This window comes from Salmo salar, chromosome 05 (genome assembly GCF_965601325.2).
Source record: "Salmo salar chromosome 05, fSalSal1, whole genome shotgun sequence".
In the NCBI taxonomy this organism is placed as follows: Eukaryota; Metazoa; Chordata; class Actinopteri; order Salmoniformes; family Salmonidae; genus Salmo; species Salmo salar.
The window spans coordinates 35852830-35876988 of NC_138295.1; the positions used below are offsets into that span (position 1 = coordinate 35852830).

The following is a 24159-nucleotide window of genomic DNA, read 5'->3' on the forward strand; positions in this document are numbered from 1 at the left end:
GCTGTAGCTTAGGGTACATTTTTATTCCATTAAAGCCTAATATTGCCCAAGCCATTTTATGAACATTTGAATGCTGACGGTGACGTGCAGATGTGGACAGATCAGGAATAGGCCTACCTCTCGTTGGTCAGCACAGTTTGACTAGGCTATTGATTGCCTAGGATTGTTCGGCATGCAAAATTACTTGTAGATCAATTACATGCTTAGTTAAACACTAAAGGAGAGGACGCAGTTGTCACTCAAGTTTTAGAGTGTAAAAATAAATGAATTTTGGCAACAACAAAAAATTGGAACTGGCGATTCGTCACGTCTTGAATCGATTTCCTGAGTATGCATGCTACATTTGGATTGGTTTTGGGTCCCATAGACCGACGCACTCATACCTTATGCATACAGTTGAAGTCGGAAGTTTACAAACACCTTAGCCAAATACATTTAAACACAGTTTTTCACAATTCCTGACAATTTAATCCTAGTAAAATTTCCCTGTATTAGGTCAGTTAGGATCACCACTTTATTTTAAGAATGCGAAATGTCAGAATAATAGGAGAGTGATTTTATTTCAGCTTTTATTTCATTCATCACATTCCCAGTGGGTCAGAGGTTTACATACACTCAATTAGTATTTGGTAGCATTGCCTTTAAATTGTTTCTTGGGTCAAATGTTTCGGGTAGCCTTCCACAAGCTTCCCACAATAAGTTGGGTGAATTTTGGCCAATTCCTCCTGACAGAGCTGGTGTAACTGAGTCAGGTTTGTAGGCCTCCTTGCTCGCACATGCTTTTTCAGTTCTGCCCACACATTTTCTATAGGATTGTTGTCACAGGGCTTTGTGATGGCCACTCAATACCTTGACCTTGTTGTCCTTAAGCCATTTTGCCACAACTTTGGAAGTATGCTTGGGGTCATTGTCCATTTGGAAGACCCATTTGCGACCAAGCTTGAACTTCCTGACTGATGTCTTGATGTTGCTTCAATATTTCCACATAATTTTCCTCCCTCATGATGCCATCTATTTTGTGAAGTGCACCAGTCCCTCCTGCAGCAAAGCACCCCCACAACATGATGCTGTCAACCCCGTGCTTCACGGATGGGATGGTGTTCTTTGGCTTGCAAGCCTCCCCCTTTTTCCTCCAAACATAACGATGGTCATTATGGCCAAACAGTTCTATTTTTGTTTCATCAGACCAGAGGACATTTCTCCAAAAAGTACGATCTTTGTCCCCATGTGTAGTTGCAAACCATAGTCTGGCTTTATGGTAGTTTTGGAGCAGTGGCTTCTTTCTTGCTGAGCGGCCTTTCAGCTTATGTCGATATAGGACACATTTTACTGTGGATATAGAGACTTTTGTACCGGTTTCCTCCAGCATCTTCACAAGGTTCTTTGCCGTTGTTCTGGAATTGATTTGCACTTTTCGCACCGTAGTACGTTCATCTCTAGGAGACAGAACCCGTCTCCTTCCTGAGCGGTATGGCGGCTGCGTGGTCCCATGGTGATTATACTTGCGTACTATTGTTTATACAGATGAACGTGGTAACTTCAGGCGTTTGGAAATTGCTCCCAAGGATGAACCAGACTTGTGGATCTCTACAATATTTTTTCTGAGGTCTTGGCTGAGTTCTTTTGATTTTCCCATGATGTCAAGCAAAGAGGCACTGAGTTTGAAGGTAGGCCTTGAAATACATCCACAGGTACACCTCCAATTGACTCAAATGATGTCAATTAGTATATCAGAAATTTCTAAAGCCATGGCATAATTTTCTGGAATTTTCCAAGCTGTTTAAAGGCAGTCAACTTAGTGTATGTAAACTTCTGACCCACTGGAATTGTGAAATAATCTGTCTAAGCAATTGTTGGAAAATTGACTTGTCATGCAGAAAGTAGATGTCTTAACCGACTTGCCAAAACTATAGTTTGTTAACAAGCAATTTGTGGGGTGTTTGAAAAACTAGTTTTAATGACTCCAACGTAAGTGTATGTAAACTTCCGACTTCAACTGTAGGTCCCCAGTTAAAATGGTTCTGTGAATCTTTACACCCCTAGTACGCACATCCTGTGTGATTCACTTGTCAATCTCCCTTTTCAAGAAAAATCATTTATTTCTTATGGCCAGCTGTTAGGCCTATTGTCTCACAACAGGGATGTCTAAGGTCTTGGAAAAACATTCCCCCCCATAGTCAGCAGCACAACATCTGTCAATAGCTTACTAGACTGCTCTAGGTGGATCCCAAAGTGATGTCTTGCATAGTTTCCTTCCCCTCCGGTGTAATGCAGGCCAGTCCACAATACACGTACAGTTCACTGTCCGCTTGCTGCAGTTTGCTGTGACGCTACTGGAACAATGGGCCTTTTCCATTCAACAGCAGCTCCTTAGGACGAACCGGTCCTTCAATTTCAAATTTCCATTGTCCTAATAATAAACTGTGGTGCTACTCAGCACTGTCTGCGAATGGCAGTCAGGAGAGGCATAGGAACTACAATGGCCCTTTTGTGGGTGAACCAGTGATGCCGGTGACACCATAGTGTCATGATGGTACGACGTCTCTAAGCCACATAGTCTAAACTGTAGGCTAATCATAGACGCAAGGTTTGAAGTCTGTTGGAAACCATTGGCTGGAGCCTGTAAATGAATCAAATCCAATGTTTATTTGTCACATGCGCCCAATACAACAGGTGTAGACCTTACAGTGAAATGCTCTTAACATATTTTTCTTAACTGCATTGTTGGTTAATTTGTTAACTTTAGTTTAGTAAATACTATAAAGAAAATAACTAAGGACCAGATGAGTAGGTGAATGTGTGATTTTTGAAACTGATTGAATAGGTGAAAGCAAGTGCAAGAGGTAGTCAGATGGTGAAGGTGGAAGTGCGTGAGAGAGGAGTGCCAGCACAAGTACTGCAGTGAATAGCAGCGTTGGTGCCTCGTGTTGCCTGTTTTCAAACATTATGCACTCACTGTTACCTAGCAGATTTGCTTTATAATTGAGCAGATTTGCTTTATAATTGAGCAGTTTTCGCACTTACAGTGAGGGGGAAAAAAGTATTTGATCCCCTGCTGATTTTGTATGTTTGCCCACTGACAAAGAAATGATCAGTCTATAATTTTAATAGTAGGTTTATTTGAACAGTGAGAGACAGAATAACAACAAAAACATCCAGAAAAACGCATGTCAAATATGTTATAAATTGATTTGCATTTTAATGAGGGGAAATAACTATTTGACCCCTCTGCAAGACATGACTTAGTACTTGGTGGCAAAACCCTTGTTGGCAATCAGAGGTCAGACGTTTCTTGTAGTTGGCCACCAGGTTTGCACACATCTCAGGACGGATTTTGTCCCACTCCTCTTTGCAGATCTTCTCCAAGTCATTAAGGTTTTGAGGCTGACGTTTGGCAACTCGAACCTTCAGCTCCCTCCACAGATTTTCTATGGGATTAAGGTCTGGAGACTGGCTAGGCCACTCCGGGACCTTAATGTGCTTCTTCTTGAGCCACTCCTTTGTTGCCTTGGCCGTGTGTTTTGGGTCATTGTCATGCTGGAATACCCATTTTCAATGCCCTGGCTGAGGGAAGGAGGTTCTCACCCAAGATTTGACGGTACATGGCCCCGTCCATCGTCCCTTGGATGCGGTGAAGTTGTCCTGTCCCCTTAGCAGAAAAACATCCCCAAAGCATAATGTTTCCATCTCCATGTTTGACGGTGGGGGTGGTGTTCTTGGGGTCATAGGCAGCATTCCTCCTCCTCCAAACACGGCGAGTTGAGTTGATACCAAAGAGCTCCATTTTGGTCTCATCTGACCACAACACTTTCACCCAGTTGTCATTTGAATCATTCAGATGTTCATTGGCAAACTTCAGACGGGCATGTATATGTGCTTTCTTGAGCAGGGGGCCCTTGCGGGCGCTGCAGGATTTCAGTCGTTCATGCGTAGTGTGTTACCAATTGTTTTCTTGGTGACTATGGTCCCAGCTGCCTTGAGATCATTGACAAGATCCTTCCGTGTAGTTCTGGGCTGATTACTCACCGTTCTCATGATCATTGCAACTCCACGAGGTGAGATCTTGCATGGAGCCCCAGGCCGAGGGAGATTTACAGTTCTTTTGTGTTTCTTCCATTTGCGAATAATCGCACCAACTGTTGTCACCTTCTCACCAAGCTGCTTAGCGATGGTCTTGTAGCCCATTCCAGCCTTTTGTGGGCCTACAATCTTGTCCCTGACATCCTTGGAGAGCTCTTTGGTCTTGGCCATGGTGGAGAGTTTGGAATCTGATTGCTTCTGTGGACAGGTCTTTTATACAGGTAACAAGCTGAGATTAGGCGCACTCCCTTTTAAGAGTGTGCTCCTAATCTCAGCTCGTTACCTGTATAAAAGACACCTGGGAGCCAGAAATCTTTCTGATTGAGAGGGGGTCAAATACTTATTCCCTCATTAAAATGCAAATGAATTTATAACATTTCTGACATGCGTTTTTCTGGATTTTTTTATTGTTGTTATTCTGTCTCTCACTATTCAAATAAACCTACAATTAAATTTATAGACTGATCATTTCTTTGTCAGTGGGCAAACGTACAAAATCAGCAGGGGATCGAATACTTTTTTTCCCTCACTGTAGTCATCCCCATCTCTTGATGAATTCCGTTTGCATTACAGCCGCCACATTTGAAATGGGCTACTTGTGTTTTGACTATGTATTGTTCACTAAACACGGTTGTTAAGCAAAACGTAGTTCAGTCAGTTTGTATATTCTTGGCTGTCTGTTTTTTATTTTATTTTTTTTCCTTCATGTTATCCTTGTGTACTCATTGCACCATTTCAATCTGCTTTCTTGTTCCGGGGTTTCCTCTCTCCCGTTTCCCTGTGGCTGATTGCAAGTTGTGTACTAGCCTAAATGGCAGGTGAGCTAGCCTTGTAGTGACCTAGTCTCCTACTCCCTTGGAAGTAACCGCTGTAATATAGAGTAGGACACCTTGTCTAGATAAGTGGCTGTTTAGTCAGACCAGGCCTAAACAAGTTAATCATAAATCGAGACCTGGTGACGCCCTACACACACACACACACACACACACACACACACACACACACACACACACACACACACACACACAGGCCTACGTGAGTGTTGTTTCCTGTGGGGCTAACAATGAAGCTGCTGTACTGGTGTTTACATTGGCGGTCCTCTATTTCCTCTGTATGAGGAAGTTGCTTCCTTTAATCTACTTTTTTTTTGTTCCGTCTGGAACTATTTGAAATAGATGCTCTGATTTTAAATATTAACACTGCTATGGTTCAGCGCTGCTACCTTTGCACTCCGAGTAGTCAAACGCGGGTGTCGTTGGGGCACGTGCAGGACATAAAGAAGTACACTAGTTGGTCTCCAGTGTTCCCTCTCTCCATGGCCTGCACTTCACACGTCATTAGACGTGCAAGTAAGAGATTGTGACATTCCTTATGAGGCTTATACAGTATCAGCAACAAGCTTATGATTGCATTTTACAATAGAGGGCTTTGAGGGGACTGGCCATGTTTTGTTCTCTTGTATTTAGTTTACACAACCAACAAGGAATACATCCTAGACTACATTTAATTCCTGATGTTTTTTACCTTAAACATTAAGTGTCATTGCTAACTTTTTTAAAATTGACTTTGTCTTAGAATTCTTATTTCTTAATTTTTTGAATTGCTGCAACAGACCTGTTTATGTAGCAACCAACAGCTGATTTGCTCACAATCATTCACCATATCCAGGCAAATAACATGCAAAACAAATCCAGAGACACCCTCTGTTCTACAGAATATACACTGCTCAAAAAAATAAAGGGAACACTAAAATAACACATCCTAGATCTGAATGAATGAATGAAATAATCTTATTGAATTCTTTTTTCTTTACATAGTTGAATGTGCTGACAACAAAATCACACAAAAATAATCAATGGAAATTCAATTTATCAACCCATGGAGGTCTGGATTTGGAGTCCCACTCAAAATTAAAGTGGAAAACCACACTACAGGCTGATCCAACTTTGATGTAATGTCCTTAAAACAAGTCAAAATGAGGCTCAGTTGTGTGTGTGTGTGTGGCCTCCACGTGCCTGTATGACCTCCCTACAACGCCTGGGCATGCTCCTGATGAGGTGGCGGATGGTCTCCTGAGGGATCTCCTCCCAGACCTGGACTAAAGCATCCCCCAACTCCTGGACAGTCTGTGGTGCAACGTGGCGTTGGTGGATGGAGCGAGACATGATGTCCCAGATGTGCTCAATTGGATTCAGGTCTGGGGAACGGGCGGGCCAGTCCATAGCATCAATGCCTTCCTCTTGCAGGAACTGCTGACACACTCCAGCCACATGAGGTCTAGCATTGTCTTGCATTAGGAGGAACCCAGGGCCAACCGCACCAGCATATGGTCTCACAAGGGGTCTGAGGATCTCATCTCGGTACCTAATGGCAGTCAGGCTACCTCTGGCGAGCACATGGTGCCACCCCACACCATGACTGACCCACTGCCAAACCGGTCATGCTGGAGGATGTTGCAGGCAGCAGAACGTTCTCCACGGCGTCTCCAGACTGTCACGTGCTCAGTGTGAACCTGCTTTCATCTGTGAAGAGCACAGGGCGCCAGTGGCGAATTTGCCAATCTTGGTGTTCTCTGGCAAATGCCAAACGTCCTGCACGGTGTTGGGCTGTAAGCACAACCCCCACCTGTGGATGTCGGGCCCTCATACCACCCTCATGGAGTCTGTTTCTGACCGTTTGAGCAGACACATGCACATTTGTGGCCTGCTGGAGGTCATTTTGCAGGGCTCTGGCAGTGCTCCTCCTTGCACAAAGGCGGAGGTAGCGGTCCTGCTGCTGGGTTGTTGCCCTCCTACGGCCTCCTCCACGTCTCCTGATGTACTGGCCTGTCTCCTGGTGTCGCCTCCATGCTCTGGACACTACGCTGACAGACATAGCAAACCTTCTTGCCACAGCTCACATTGCTGTGCCATCCTGGATGAGCTGCACTACCTGAGCCACTTGTGTGGGTTGTAGACTCCGTCTCATGCTACCACTAGAGTGAAAGCACCGCCAGCATTCAAAAGTGACCAAAACATCAGCCAGGAAGCATAGGAACTGAGAAGTGGTCTGTGGTCCCCACCTGCAGAACCACTCCTTTATTGGGGGTGTCTTGCTAATTGCCTATAATTTCCACCTGTTGTCTATTCCATTTGCACAACAGCATGTGAAATGTATTGTCAATCAGTGTTGCTTCCTTAGTGGACAGTTTGATTTCACAGAAGTGTGATTGACTTGGAGTTACATTGTGTTGTTTAAGTGTTCCCTTTATTTTTTTGAGCAGTATAATTTTTTCTGACCTCCAATAGCACCTGCAGTCACAGGCTTTTTATACTGTTAGAGTACATCATGATATCAGGGCCCACTCTTCCTAGGTCTCCACAAGCCACTTGTCATGTGCACTCACTCACAGAGACCAAGTGACAACAGCCTGTATCCACTTTAGGAATGTGTTCAGGAGCTCATAGCTGCTTCTGCTCTCTCTTCCCCCTACTTGACCTGAGCAACCCCGCACCCCCAGCTAGCCTTCTGTCAATTTCACTTGGACATTCAGGCGTCGGAAGCAGCAAGCCCGTCTATTTCTCAGGGCAGCTGATTACATCATTTTAAAGTGTGTCCTAACGCGCTTGCTTGTTTTTTTTTTTTTTTTGTGTGAGAGAGGGTAACTGTGTGCCTGTGTGTTTGTGTTGTCAGTTGGCCATAAAGAGTGCTACTCTTCTCCTTCGCTGAGTGGACCCAGGTTAGTTTTGTCAGTGTGGATTGCAGTGTGGCTGTGATAAAAGCACCATGCCGTTGTCATCTGCTGGTCTCCAGGAGTAGTTATCTGCTGTGCGTTTCGCATCGTGGTGGCCGACTGCCAAGCAGGCATGGCTTTTCAGGAAGGGGAGGAGCGCTCTGCTCAAAGTTAAACCATGCACACTACACTGCCAGAAGCATAATCAGTAGAGGCTTATCTTGAGTGCAGACAATGTACTATATTATACACCTATAGGCTAAGCAGCAATATGAAGGTCAAGGAAATTCAGACGAAACGCTTGATGCAAGCCATTAGGCTGTGCTTGAATTTGTCTTGTTTGCAGCACCATAACCGCACTGCATTTAATGACAGCAGAGTCAGAAACAAGTTAGTCTCGGAACCCAGGCCAGAACCAAATCTCGCATGTAAATAATATTAAGTTTATCACGGGTGACTAGACGCGTTGGTACGTTAGTGAGGCATCAAAACAACTCAAGCTGCCCTTGTACACTATCTCGCCAGTTCATGTATTGAGAAATTAATTAACCAAAATTCGAAACTAGTCTGTAAAGACATTTAACCTATTCTAGGTATTTGGGGGGGGGGAGAAAGGCCTTTATGTATTTTTTGTTGTTGTTGTCCGTAACAGGAACGTTGTGATTTCACTGGTCAGTTACTGGTGAGATGTTGTGACAGGGCACGGTGTTGTCAGACTGAAGACATCATCCGGGGTTTGGCAACGGCTGAATACAGCATTCTGTTGCCTCTGTTTAGAATGGCTTGCGTTTTTCTTTCCGTACCAGCCCGTGCCCGTTTTACAATGTGTCCCTAATTTCCTTTTTAAAGCATCATCTAATGATGTTAAATTGGGAGCTCTACCCAATCCTCTAATGCACTGTTTATTTCCCAGCAGTTGTGTCTCGGCTCAATTGAACGTTCCATGCTTGTTTTATTGATCTCGTCTACATATTGTAACTAATGCGTTTTCATCTACTGTCGAACATTGACGCCCTGGCAAATTTTACTATAGGCTTGCTTTTGCAGCCTTGCATTATTGGCTTTGAACTGCCTTGTCTGCCTATAATTCCATCAATTTGTCTTTTTCCTTACATTAGCCGTCCCATATGCAGTTGAACTTTACATACACCTTAGCCAAATACTTTTAAACTCAGTTTTTCACAATTCCTGACATTTAATCTTAGAAAAAAAATCCTTGTCTTAGGTCAGTTAGGATCACCACTTTATTTTAAGAATGTGAAATATCAGAATAATAGTAGAGAATAATTTATTTCCGCTTTTATTTCTTTCATCACATTCCCAGTGGGTCAGAAGTTTACATACACTCAATTAGTATTTGGTAGCATTCATTCCCTTTAAATTGTTTAACTTGCGTCAAACGTTTCGGGAGCCTTCATCAAGCTTCCCACAATAAGTTGGGTGAATTTTGGCCCATTCCTCCTGACAGAGCGGGTGAAAGAATCTGTCTGTAAACAATTGTTGGAAAAATTACTTGTGTCGTGCACAAAGTAGTTGTACTAACCAACTTGCCAAAACTACAGTTTGTTAACAAGACATTTGTGGAGTGTTTGAAAAACGAGTTTTAATGACTCCGACTTCAACTGTATGTATGTATAAGGAATAGATATATAGATAGCGTGGCCTCAGGTGCACTGTTTTTTGGAGATGAGTATTGCGATCACATAACAATGCAAAAATGTATTTGGCCCCATGGTCATTGACTTAATTTCAGTTAAAACATTCAAAGCAGCTGTCCTTATCTAGCAGACCCTTGGGGCTTCTCACTGGACCTGTCCTTTTTATAAGAATCCATTTCATTTTATTAAGACATGATTTGTATTCTCTGAAGTGTCTTTATGTGTTGGTCTACGTCCAGGAAATCCAGTTTGGCTGTTTCAGTAACTTCTTCATTTGAACTTTAAATCCCCAGTCTGTGTTTACATACTGTGGCCGTAACCTTGGGGCAGCGTTTGCAACAACTTTGCTCTCGTGGTTAATTACTCCCAGAGAGACGGATGCAGATAGAAACATTTTTTTTTTTTAAATAGGATATCGATAACTAACCCACAGAGGTCTCTGGCTGACTGGCTCAGTGGCTCTACAATCGAAGCTGAGCTCACTGGGATTCTCCGCTTCAAGGCTAATTTGTTTTGTAAATTGTTCCTTTTATTTGCAGCGAGACATTTGCATTGTCCAGGGAGGGTAGTTGTGTGTGTGTGTGTGTGTGTGTGTGTGATTTAGTTTCTGTGCTGCCCTTTACCCCAGTGTTCTGTCTATAGGGATATGTTGTCTTCACTTGTGTTGTCAATCTTTAGTGGTGTTATTAGGATGGAAGAAGCCATTTTGAAGTGTACTTCACTGAGTAACTGGAGGATCCCTCAGAGGGGGAACTGTTAAGAATAAGATGAGCTTTGGCTCCCTAATCCGTAGTGTGGTCTACATAAGGTTTGAGTTACTAGGCCTATTTCCTGTTTACTAAAAAACCTGGATGTGTTTTTGTCCCTGGATCCGGTTGTGCTTCCTCCCTCCCTCCCCTCATTTCCCTGCCACCCGGGTCTGTCCTGGTGGCTGTTGGAGGAGCGGTATGCTATGCCTGTTGTGCAGTGGATTACAGGTTTGACGGACACACTGGGGTGCGAACAACACTGCCTGTCTCTCATGCCTGACAGAGCATTATGTAATCTCTTGGTTCTTCCCGGACTGGGAAGCAGAAGTAATGTCTGCATCAGAATTTCTCCACAGGGAGAGATTTGCTTTGGGGAATTTCACTCAACTTTTTAATGAGAAGCAAGTGACTGCATAAGCGTCTGTCTTAGGTAGGCTATTTTTCCTCATATGCATAGCTAATGAGGCTCCACAGACTCAAGTCTGTGCTTTGATCTAACCTGCCCCCAGTATAGTCGGTGGACGGCTCTGTATCCAGATGGCCTTTGTTCACACTTCCAAGGTACCGTGGCACTGGTCCAGGATGAGATCAGCTGTCTGTCAGTGGCGGCTGTGAACAGCACACATGGCCCTGGCCCCAGTGCATTAGAGATCCTGGAGCTGGATAGCCTTAATAATTCCCTCCATCTGGAATAGCTGTGGAGCTCGTGCTTTTAGCCACCACAATGTATGGTCTGGGGCTTTGGGTGGGTGGGGGGGGGGCTGTTGTTGAGTGGAGGTGCTATAAGAGTCAGTGGTTGGGAAATCATTGGCCAGAGGTAAAGACGGGGTGTCGTCTCCAGTTAAGTGGAGAAAGGAGGGTGGATGGAGGAGTACTAGCACACCCTGTCTCATCTGTTCCCCTGAGAAGGAGGTGGCTGCTCAGCCCAAGCCCATGGTAAAGAGAGCGAACGAATGCCCTTGATAAGTTGGTTCTCCCACGTGGCCTGCCTGCATAGTCCCTGGTTGGCTGGGGGGGAGAAGAGTTTTCCTTACACTCTCGCTCTTGCCTTGTTTTTCACCCAGGCTGTCATTTTAAGGAAGATGAATTACCGGTTTACCAGTGACCTTGTGCTGGGGGAAACGGGAAGGCTGGTGTTCTGCCTGCTGACCCTGTGTACCGAGGTCTCCCACCCTGACTCTGTCTTCTCTCTGACATGTGAGCAGTCATGTGGCCTTGGTCAACAGAGCACAGTGGGTTGGTGTCATGGCTCATCCTACATAACTACTGCTGTACACCTTTTCTATTCACATACTGTCCATAGTGTGTGTGTGTGAGCTAATTTGACACAATTCTTAAAATTTTGCCGTGGGGTTTTGTACTGTGTATTTAAATGCTGTATTCGCCACATCTCATTCTAATATCTATACTACTGTACATCACATTTCAGTACAGAAAAAAAAAAAAAAATGTATGCATTCACGACTAAGTCGCTCTGGATAAGCGTGTCTGCTAAATGACTAAAATGTAAATGTAAGTTACTGTTTATAGATATACAGTTGAAGTCGGACGTTTACATGCACTTAGGTTGGAGTTATTAAAACACCTTTTTCAACCACTCCACAAATTTCTTGTTAACAAACTATAGTTTTGTCAAGTCGGTTAAGACCTCTACTTTGTGCATGACACAAGTCATTTTTCCAACAATTGTTTGGACAGATTATTTCACTTAATTCACTGTATCACAATTCTAGTGGGTCAGAAGTTTACATACACTAAGTTGACTGAGCCTTTAAAGAGCTTGGAAAATTCCAGAAAATGATGTTATGGCTTTAGAAGCTTCTGATAGGTCAATTGGAGGTGTACCTATGGATACATTTTCAAGGCCTACCTTCAAACTCGGTGCCTCTTTGCTTGACATGGAAAAATCAAAAGAAATCAGCCAAGACCTCAAAGAAATTGTAGACCTCCACAAGTCTGGTTCATTCTTGGGAGAAATTTCCAAACGCCTGAAGGTACCACATTCATCTGTACAAACAATAGTATGCAAGTATAAACACCATGGGACCATGCAGCCGTCGTACCGCTCAGGAAGGAGACGCGTTCTGTCAACTAGAGATGAACGTACTACGGTGCGAAAAGTGCAAATCAATCCCACAACAGCGGCAAAGGACCTTGTGAAGATGCTGGCGGAAACAGGTACAAAAGTCTCTATATCCACAGTAAAACGTGTCCTATATCGACATAACCTGAAAGGTCGCTCAGCAAGGAAGCCACTGCTCCAAAACCGCCATTAAAAAAGCAAGACTACGGTTTGCAACTTCACATGGGGACAAAGATTGTACTTTTTGGAGAAATGTCCTCTGGTCTGATGAAATAAAAATAGAACTGTTTGGCCATAATGACCATCGTTATATTTTGGAGGAAAAAGGGGGAGGCTTGCAAGCCGAAAAACACCATCCCAACCGTGAAGCACGGGGGTGGCAGCATCATGTTGTGGGGGTGCTTTGCTGCAGGAGGGACTGGTGCACTTCACAAACTAGATGGCATCATGAGGGAGGAAAATTGGATATGTTGAAGCAACATCTCAAGACATCAGTCAGGAAGTTAAAGCTTGGTTACAAATGGATCTTCCAAATGGACAATGACTCCAAGCATACTTCCAAAGTTGTGGCAAAATGGCTTAAGGACAACAAGGTCAAGGCATTGGAGTGGCCATCACAAAGCCTTGACCTCAATCCCATAGACAATTTGTGGGCCGAACTGAAAAGCATGTACGAGCAAGGAGGCCTACAAACCTGACTCAGTTACACCAGCTCTGTCAGGAGGAATGGGCCAAAATTCACCCAACTTATTGTGGGAAGCTTGTGGAAGGCTACTTGAAACGTTTGACACAATTTAAAGGCAATGCAACCAAATACTAATTGAGTGTATGTAAACTTCTGACCAACTGGGAATTTGATGAATGAAATAAAAGCTGAAATTATTCTCTCTTATTTTGACATTTTTAAAATAAAGTGGTGATCCTAACTGATCTAAGACAGGGGATTTTTACTACGATTAAATGTCAGGAATTGTGAAAAACTGAGTTACCTTATTTGGCTAAGGTGTATGTAAACGTCCGACTTCAACTGTATTTATATACTGAATTCTTGGCAAAGCTCTGTCTAATACAGTGCATTGGGAAAGTATGCAGACCCCTTGACTTTTTCCACGTTTTGTTATGTTAGTGCCTTATTCAAAAATATAGTAAATAAAATGTTTTCCTCATCAATCTACACCAATACCCCACAATGACAAATCTAAAATGGGTTTTTGTACATTTTTGCAAATGTTTATTTTTTTAGTATTTATATATATATATATTTTTTTTACATAAGTATTCAGACCCTTTGCTATGAAACTTGAAATTGAGCTCAGGAGCATCCTGTTTCCATTGATCATCCTTGATGTTTCTACAACTTGATTGGCATCCAACTGTGGTAAATTCAATTGATTGGACATGATTTGGAAAGGCACACACCTGTCTATACACTGTCAACTGTGGGACCTTATATGTCAGCAGAAAATATTGTGGACCTGGGTCCTTCCCTGTGGCTCAGTTGGTAGAGCATGGTGTTTGCAACGCCAGCATGGTGTGTGCAACGCCAGGGTTGTGGGTTCGATTCCCATGGGGGGGCAGTACAAAGAAATGCATGAAATGAAATGTATGCATTCACTACTGTAAGTCGCTCTGGATAAGAGCATCTGCTAACTGACTTAAATGTAAAAATAAATAAATGTAAAAGAGCAAAAACCAAGCCATGAGGTCGAGGGAATTGTCTGTAGTGCTCTGAGAAAGGATTGTGTCAAGGCACAGATCTGGGGAAAGTTACCAAAATATTTATGTATTGAAGGTCCCCAAGAGCGCAGTGGCATCCATCATTCTTAAGTGGAAGAAGTTTAGAACCACTAAGACTGTTCTTAGAGCTGGCTGCCTGGCCAAACTGAGCAATCTGGGGAGAAGGGCCTTGGTCAGGGAGGTGACCAAGAACCCGATGGGCACTCTGACAGAGCTCCACAGAGCTTTTTTTTGCTTTGTCATTATGGGGTATTGTGTATAGATTTGTGTGGGGGGGGAAACAATGGTATCCATTTTAGAGTAAGGCTGTAACGTAACAAAATGTGGAAAAAGTCACGGGGGCTGAATCCTTCCGAATTCGCTGTACAAAATGTATGTGGATTTGGCTATTTCAGCCAAACCCTTGGCTGACAAGTGTATACAATCGAGGATGCCACCTTTCCAACAATACAGTTAGTAAAATGTCTGCCCAACTAGAGCTGCACCAGTCAACTAAGTGCTGTTATTGTTATTTGGAATCGTCTAGGAGAAACAACGGCTCAGCCGTGAAGTGGTAGGTCACACAAGATCACAGAACAGGACCGCAGAGTGCCGTAGCATGTAAAAATTGTCTGTCCTTGGTTGAAACACTCACTACCAAGTTCCAAACTGTCTCTGGAAGTAACATCCTCACAACTGTTTGTTGGGCACTTCATGAAATGGGTTTCCGTGGCCGAGCAGCAGCAGATGAGCCTAACATCACCATGCACAATGCCAAGTGTCGGCAGGAGTGGTGTTAAGCTCACCGCCATTGGACTCCGGAGCAGTGGAAACGCGTTCTCAGGAGTGATGAATCACGCTTCACCATCTGGCAGTCCAACGGCTGAATCTGAGTTTGGCGGGTGCCAGGAGAACACTTCCTGCCCGAATGCGTAGTGCCAACTGTATAGTCATGGTTCGGGCTAGGCCCTCTAGCTCCATTGAAGAGATCTTGACGCTACAGCATACAATGACATTCTAGACGATTCTGTGCTTCCAAGTTTGGGGAACAGTTTGGAGAATGCCCTTGTGCAAAAAGCTAGGTCCATACAGAAATGGTTTGGGGAGATCGGTGAAAGAACTTGACTGGCCTGCACAGAGCCCTGACCTCAACTCCACCGAACAACTTTGGGATTAATTTGAATGCCAGCTGTGAGCCAGGCCTAATCGCCCAACATCAGTGCCCATCACTAATGCTTGTGGCTGAATGGAAGCAATTCCCCGGAGTAATGTTCCAAAATCTAGTGGAAAGCCTTCCCAGAAGAGTGGAGGCTGTTATAGCAGCAATGCAGGGACTAACTCATATTAATGCCCATGATTTTGGAATGAGAAGTTTGACGAGCAGGTGTAATTTCTACTGCACCGTTCTTAGTATATCTTGTGTAAATTCATCCTGTATTTATTTATTTATTTTATATATACGTGTGTAGATTGCATTTGGATTACTGTTATTTGGGTTGTTAATTGGATTTGTTTCCTGACATTTCTTCATTATAATTATTTTTTTTTAATGTAATTTATTTATTTTTTTTACCTCCTTTTCTCCCCAATTTCATGATTTACGATCTTGTCTCATCGCTGCAGCTCCCCAGCGGGCTCAGGAGAGGCAACGGTCGAGTCGTGGGTCTTCTGAAACATGACCCACCAAACCACGCTTTTTAACACGCGCTCGCTTAACCCGGAAAGCCAGCTGCACCGACGTGTTGGAGGAAACACCGTTCGACTGACAACCAAAGTCAGCCTGCAGCCAACCGGCCCGAACCCCAGGCTGTAGTGACGCTGCAACTGCGATGCAGTGCCTTTAGAACGACGCCTCACTCGGGAGGCTGATCTTATTTTTTGTTTGTTAATGAAATGTTTGATTATTTGTGTACAGTTTGATGTTTTACTGTATTGTTAGGTGCTAGTGACATAAGCTTTTCGCTGCACCCGCTATAACATCTGCTGAAATGTGTACATGACCAATAGTTTGATTTTGAAATGAGGCACCGCCTCCTCCTCAGTCTATATCTGCGCTGGAGATGACTGCGCTCATAAATCTGGTGTGAGCAGTCGCTTCTCCCCAGGGGGCAGCGCTTTATAACTTGCTAATCATCAATAACTCTCCACCTTAGAGGGAAGAAATGAAACTCATTACAGGACTAGTGCACCCTCCATTTTGGCCAATTGACCCATGTCATACTTGCCGTTGTCCCCTGTGAGACCTTGGCTTGTGTTAAACAGCCTTTTTGGTGCTCCACTGCATTTTGAAGTTTGGAAAGAGCCTTTGTAATTATTTCTGCACCTCCGTCTGGTTAATATTATATTTTGGTTCATGGCCTTGATTTGAATTTATATTAAAGACTAGAAAGACTAAGCAAGACTTGCATGTTAAGGAAAGAAATTCTTCCTGGTTTGTGGTATCGTAGAGGTGAGCGCGGTATCACTGTTTTCATTTTTGTTTTGTTTTCCTCCCCATGTGTTAATGTGGACTACATCTTCATTTACCAACCTTGGAAGTGATGCGCAAGACCTCTTTGTGTTGAACTTGATGCACATTTCCCCCAGTGTTTAGTCTACTGGCTCATTGTATTAGGAGACTGTATACAATATACATTTCTAGCCTCTATGTTCCAGTGTTGAGTCTAAATATCTGCTGAAGCAATATATTTACTGTGTGTGTGGCTTTGAATTTGTCTTCTAATTCTGTCTCTCCATCTCTGTACAGTTTGGTAGGGACGAGAGGAGGGTAGACAGCAGGACCATCTACGTAGGCCACCGGCCCTGTCCCGCCACCGACGCTTTCATCCCCCCAAAGTTCTGTGACAACAGGATTGTCTCTTCCAAGGTAAGATATACTTACACCATCGACCTGCGGTCTGCACAACACCGTAAAACGGACAAGTAGATGCTTGTCTGCGTTTTGACGTTTCGGCACATGCTTGAATATTTTCACCTGTCCCACTCTCACCTATGCACCACCGACTCTCCCTCCACGTCATGAATTCCAATGGCAGTCTTCTCTAGCTCCCTCTCCACATGCTCGTCTTCCTCCCCAAATGGAAGGCCGTTATTTGTCTCGGGAGAGCTCTGTCTGTGGCCGTGAAATGCACTGCTACTATTTAATGTACCAGGAGGCAGGGTGGGCGATTCAATATGAGCCCCCCCTCCCCCCAAATCAGGGCTAGGGGTGTGAGTCGGAGGAGGGCTGGCTGGGGGTTTAGAATCATGTAGAGGAGGGGGAGGAAGGACTGGGGGGAGAGTGGGATTTATAGTAGCGCAGAGGGTCCCACTGGGAATGGGCCAATCAATGTCTCTCGTCCTCCTGTGTTACCCTGGCTGTAGTGTTTACACTTCTACCATGCGCCTGCCTTTCATCATTCTGTTCCTTACAGCTCCTTCTTTCTCCTTTCCCCTCCTCTACTCACTCTGCGCCATCTCTCGCTCGCTTTATATTCTCTCCCTCCCTGCCCTCTCACTCATGCCCCCCCCTCTGATTACTTTCCCCTCACTCTTTTCTCTCTGGCAAAATGAGATGGTCTCTTTCTGCTACTGCTGCATTTAAGCACTGTCTCTATGCAAAGACATTCCTCTACATTCCCCTCTCAACACTGTGTGTGTGTGTGTGTGTGTGTGTGTGTGTGTGTGTGCACATGTTTTAGTCCGGCGTGTTAGTTACTACCGGGGCATTGTTGGGCCGTCTCATGGATTTGGCAAGATAAGTGTTGCGTCAGCTTCTGTGTTGAATATCAACTGTTATGCCCACTTAAAAAATGTTTTTTTTTAAAAACCATCTGCCACCAACTCGATAAGGTAATCTGCTCTCTATTCAGCGCTGGGTGAATTAAGGAGATAAATCTCTAATCCGAATCAACGGAATACCTGCAGGCCCCCGAGGGCTGAGAGGAGGACTGGGTCACAGGCAGTTTAGAAAGGCAGCACTAGCGCCGTCTCACTGAGTACAGAGACCGAGCCGGAGTGGAAGGAACTGATGAATATTGAATGCCGCTAATCCTTTTCCTAGCTTAGCCTTTCTTCCTATAGCCTACTAGTCCTCTACCCTGACAAGAGGTTGATGTCAAAGAACAGAAAAGTATTGGTTTGCAGAGACCGGGGATTCACCGGGTAGGCCTATGTTGTGTTTGGAACTTGTGCTTTTCATTCTCATGTCATTTCACTGGTGCACTCTCTCACTCCCTCCTTGTCTTTCCAGTACACGGTGTGGAACTTCCTGCCAAAGAATCTGTTTGAACAGTTCAGAAGAATCGCCAATTTCTACTTCCTCATCATCTTTTTGGTGCAGGTGAGTTGTGCGTGTCTGGGACTTCCAGTCAACTATGTGTGAGTTGACTGGAAGTGTCTCTGTGTGGCAAGTGTGAAATGGTTCCAATGTGTGCGTGCTATCTGGGTGTAACTGACTGTTTATGGCATGTGGGGAAACAGTCAGCCTGTGGTCAGGCCTGTGTGTGCTTTGAGAGTGAGCCTCTGTTTGCCTGTGTAACCTATTTGTGGCAGTTGTGAAACGGGGACTGCGTGTGTCTGTGTGGCCAGAGCTGTACATGGTTTGTGTGTATCTAGCCCTCTTCTCCTCTGCTGAGTGGAAAGTGAGAGTGGGCTGAGCTAAAGCACTGGGTGACGTGTTTATCCCTCGGCTTGGCGCTCACGGCCGCTCCACTCTGTTCCTCCACCTCTGCGCTATCAGGCCCAGAGATCTGCCCAGCGATGTTCCTCCCCCTCATCAATCTGCTCTTCCTCCCCCCCTCGCTTTCTTTTTCTTTCTCTCTCTCTCGCTCTCTTTCTCTTCCCCCTCCTGACCTGAGGAGATGGAAACTAACCACCTCTCTCTCTAGCAGCTGTAACTTAAACTAAAGGTCTAAACAGCCCATCCCCAGTGTAAACAGGCTCAGCATACAGAGGGCTGGCTGGTATAAATACAGTAGCCTACCGGTAGTCACTGATGTTCCTGTCAGACAACTGGCATGGCAATTCCACTGGAACCCCCATGGGGACTGTTTTGGCTCAATTCCACTGGACGAACCAGAAGGAACTAGGACTAATGGGATCTGGGAAGCAGCAGGCACAGGGTTGGCGAGATGCTGTAGTCCTGAAGTCTGAGCTTGTTAGTCAGTTGACAACAGTTCATCGCCTCTGCTGTCTTTAGCGGAATCATCAAATTTTATGATTTATATACAACAACTTACAGTGAAATGCTTACTTACGAGCCCCTAACCATTAATGCAGTAAAAAAAAAAAAAAATACAGATAAGAATAAGAAATAAAAGTAAGAAGTAATTAAAGAGCAGCAGTCAAATAACAATAGCGAGACTATATACAGGGGGGTACGGGTACAGAGTCAATGTGCGGGGGCACCGGTTAGTTGAGGTAATATTTACATGTAGGTAAAGTTATTAAAGTGACTATGCATAGATGGTAACAACAGAGAGTAGCAGCAGTGTAAAGGGGGGGGGGGGTCTCAATACATAGTCTGGGTAGCCATTTGATTAGATGTTCAGGAGTCTTATGGCTTGGGGGTTGAAGCTGTTTAGAAGCCTCTTGGACCTAGAACTCTCTGCTACCGCTAGCAGAGAGAACAGTCTATGACTAAGGTGGCTGGAGTCTTTGACAATTTTTAGGGCCTTCCTCTGACACCGCCTGGTATAGAGGTCCTGGATGGCAGGAACCAGTCAGGATGCTCTCGATGGTGCAGCTGTAGAACCTTTTGAGGATCTGAGGACCCATGCCAAATCTTTTCAGTCTCCTGAGGGGGGAAATAGGTTTTGTCGTGCCCTCTCCACGACTGTCTTGCTGTGCTTGGACCATGTTAGTTTGTTGGTGATGTGGACACCAAGGAACTTGAAGCTCTCAACCTGCTCCACTACAGCCCCGTCGATGAGAATGGGGGTGTGCTCGGTCCTCTTTTTCCTGTAGTCCACAATCATCATCTCCTCCTCAGCCGCTTCCTGCTCTTTTATTCACTGACCTTTACCTGTTTGAGTAGTGTATCAGAGGGTTCATCTCGGTGTGCAGTAGATGTACTGGAGTGTGTGGTAAATCAGTGTAGTGTGTACACGTTAGATTTGAAGGAGCATTTGCAACGTAAATGTGCAAACGCGTGAGTCATGATTTTGTAAGAAGTTGTTTGCATGTGTATGTGGCCGTCTATGTGTGTGTGTGTGCGCGCACTCGCGTTGTTTACGCAGCCTGGTATGTGGTTGTCTTCTACTAATCCAGCCTTATCCTTACCGTCCAGTTCCCCCCCACACACAGCCTACCATTGTCACTTGGGGGGGAAAAAGGGAGACGCACACATACGATACATGCACGCACACACACTTTCACACCTGCGCCTTTCAATTCCCCAGAGGCTTCATGCAAATGAGCCAACAGAATCCAAACACACAACCCCCCCCCCCCCTTTCCTTTTATCTCTATCTAACATGCTGACCAGACCGCTCGCGCCCAACCAACTATACTAATTTGGGGACAGGATGAAAATCATAAATGTATGGCAATTTAGCTAGCTTGCTTTTGCTAGCTAATTTATCCTGGGATATAAACATTGGGTTGTTATTTTACCTGAAATGCACAAGGTCCTCTACTAACAATTAATCCACAGAAAAAAAGGGTAAACGAAGTTAGTTTCTAGTAAACTCTCCTCCTTCAGGCAACTTCGTCTTCTCTGGACTTTATATGGTGGTTGGTAACCAACTTTAAAGTACGTTACCACCACCAACTAGACTGGAGTGTGGACCTCAGTTCATCATTCAATCACCCACGTGGGCACATGCTCGTAAAGAAACGAGGAGATGGGAGAGGCAGCACTTGCAGCAAGTCTCTGACTCGTTGAAACGCTTGCGCACGCGTCAAGAGCGATGTGGTCAGCATGTTAGTGAGTCGCTCTTCTCTCTGTGCGTGCCTGCGTGCGCGCAAGTCTCTCTCCATTAGCAAGTGTCTCTCTCTCTCTCTCCATTAGCAAGTGTCTCTCTCTCTCGGCCCCTCGGCAAGTGTCGGGGTTTTCTCCTCGTGGCAGTGTTTCGCTGTCAGCGCAGACTGCAAGTGGACGAGGGAGAAACCTGCCCCGGTCGCGAGTGTGTGAGTGTCTCTCGCTCTCGGCAAGTCTCTCTCCTTTGGCAAGAAGTCTCTCACTCTCTCCACGTTACTGATTGTCTATCTCTCTGCGCTGCTGACTTAAGCAGCCAGGAAGCCCTCCTGTAAGCCCTCCTGTACTTATGAGAGCCTCAAATAGACTCTGGCTCCCTGATTTAAAAATAAATGTTTAAAAAAATTAAAAAAGCACCACTGTCCTATAAATAGCTCTGCATGCCTTTGCTGCCTGCCTCCTGATGGAATGGGAGCGGGGTTGGAGAGATGGATGGAGAGAAGGCCCCTGCCTCCCCTGCCCTGGGACCTGAGGGACTGTCACTCACTCTGACACACTTCTTCCCTGTTCAGATGTAGGGCTCTTTATCAGTGTCAGAGATCTAACCGACCCGTCAGTTCGGTGGAGGTGTCCTCCTATAGCAGAATGCTTGTTCCTATTAAATGACTAGGTTTTGGTGCTGTGTGTGTGTGTGTGTGTGTATATGGAGGTACGGGTGTATCAACATTTGAGGAATGGGCCTGTTATTTAGTGGTTATTTGCAGGAGTATGGTCTGTAGTTGTGATTAATGTGTGACATTCAAGTTTGGTGGAGTGTAGAAAATGTACGAGGGAGGGGAAGGGAACAACGCTCAGGTGGTGGGGGGGCTATGGGTGTGGAGTGTTTGTGTGATATAGTGCACTCTGTAGTGGCCACTCTGCAGTATTGTGGCGCGACCTAAATCATGCCTTGCGGTCGGGTGGGACTGACCCTGTCGGACGTACATCCCCCGGCACTTTCAGCTGCAATACAGCCAGTCACACTTTTAATATCATTAATTGGCCTGGACTGGCCACGTCTAGCCCACTCCCAGCCCACTCCCTACCTCCAGATGGGCTTTTATTACATCGAAAAACGACATGCGCTTTCGACCGCTCCCACCATCTATCACCTGCCTGGGGGGGCAGCATTAGTTACAGCTGCATAGTCTTGCTGATGGTGGAGAGGGTCCGGGCTGGGCCTGGAGAGGCGAGAGGGGAGAAGTATTCAATAAAACTCCTGCATCACACGAGGGAACCGGCTGGTCCACTGAGGAGTCTCTAACACTGAGACCTGCCACCTGGGTCAACCCAGCTCCACACATTATATTAAAGTCTTCTCGCTGCCTCTATTTCTGGCTGGGAACACCTGGAGCCACAGAAGAAGAGGAGAGGACGGTTTCACTCTCACATTCGCCCTCCTTTCTTTGACTGACTCCCAGGGAAAGAAACAATGGAGAGTCTGTTCCCTGATTCTGCATTCTGGCTGAAGGTTCAATGTGCACCAGTCCATTTCGGCCTTCTAATTGAATTATTAACTGTAATCACAGCAGTCGGCACTCAAGTGTGTGTGTGTGTGTGGAAAGATGTGTTGCTGAGGGAGCAGCGAGTTCTCTTTCACTTCCTCATTGTCAGTCCGCTCACAGGCTCACAGGGAAACACCTGAGAGAGGGGCTCACATCACATCTCCTGCCTCAGCTGATACCCATCTGACATCTTGTACAGCTCATGCTCTGAATGCCAAATACGCGTGTGTGTGCACAACTCTGTGTGTGTGTTTCGTAACAAGCGCCACTTGCTCAGTGGGAGCCGCTGTCGCCTGCTGAAAGCCTCTGGCGTGCTGCAGGATCAGGGGAGCGGGGGTAAATCCGCCTTGTGACAGCATTAAGCGGGAACTTACACAATGGCTGTGTGTTGTTGGGGGCTGTTTTTGCAAGGTCAAGCTTTTCTCTGTGCTCCTGAGCTGCTAGTTGTTTGGGATTACCTGAGTGGCCCTGTTCAGGCACCCTCTCTCTCTCTCTCTCGGCTCCAGGCTCATTAGTGGCCAGATTCCTGTACGTGAGCGCACACACACACAAGATTTCTGTAGTGCCCCTGGCCTGCTGTCCAGCACGGCTCTCAGCAGCCCAGCAGGACAGGGCCTGCTCCGTGTTCTGTTGGCACCAGGCAGGCAGCAGGAACCAGCCCCCGTGTGGTTTTAGATTAAAGACCACTGTTGCCCTGGCCCACTTAATTAGGTGTCCTGCAGGTCCAAGCTGCTTGGGTTCTTCTCCTACTCTGTCTCGGTACAAAATGTCTCTCTGTTGGACGGAGAGAGGAGAGATTAGGTGCTGTGGAGCCGAGACTGGCACACACACACACACACACACACACACACACACACGTGCGCGCGCATGCGTATACTCAGGCCGACATGCACTACAACCTGTATTTATGTGGGAGTGCCCCGCCCGTGTGCTCGACGCATCTGTTGTAACCTGTCCAATGTTATTCTTTTTCCATACAATGTATTCTCGTCTAAGAAATGGCCTTGGAAATGACTCTTTCACTGCACCACTCCTGAGACATCTCCTCTCTCTTTTTTAAAAAACAAAGCGTTATTAGACCTATTAGTAGAAAAGTATCTTGTCTTATCATAAGGCTTTATTATCTGAATGGTATAGTCCATAATGAGTCTGTTATTCTTTTCTACAGGTGATTGTAGACACCCCCACCAGCCCAGTCACTAGTGGCCTGCCATTGTTCTTCGTCATCACAGTAACAGCCATTAAACAGGTAAGACATGACACTGTCGCCATTTTGAATTCACTACCCCCGACCCCACTTAGAAATATAACAATTACTAGAATGAACATACCCATTCTAAACGGGCTTTTCACATTCTACAAATTACATTTCTATGGTCCCTTTTATAGCCCCTCTATGCATCTCTCCGCCGCCTCTCTCCCACGGTTTTAATTAAATACCTTTCCCTTTAAATGCGTATATTTTGGCGGGGTGAAATATTGAATCATTTCAAATGCTTTGTTCTTTTTTTCTGTCACAGCCAAAGTAATGCTGGCTGTGCAGGTCAATGCCAGTTGTCTGGAGAACATGACCAAATGGTGTGACAGTCTCTAGTATATTGTCTCTTTGTCTGCTGCAGCTGTGTTCCAGCTTTTTAGATGTATTGTTTTAGGGATTGGCTTTTCTGGTGGCCTGCTGCTAGGGCTTTTTGAAATGCACAATGGAGGGTGGACTTCCTA

General features: G+C 45.3%; 1 protein-coding gene across 4 annotated transcripts in view; it reads left to right on the top strand.

The window, feature by feature from the left end:
• The window catches only part of LOC106604740 (phospholipid-transporting ATPase 11C), a 66660-nt gene that overhangs the window by 16978 nt on the left and 25523 nt on the right, over positions 1-24159 (top strand). For all 4 annotated transcript variants that reach the window (XM_014199710.3, XM_014199714.3, XM_014199715.3 and 1 more), the window contains exons 2-4: positions 16745-16864; positions 18230-18319; positions 23609-23689. In XM_014199710.3, coding sequence (XP_014055185.1) covers positions 16745-16864; positions 18230-18319; positions 23609-23689 — 291 coding nt within the window. The remainder of the gene's footprint in view (positions 1-16744; positions 16865-18229; positions 18320-23608; positions 23690-24159) is intronic.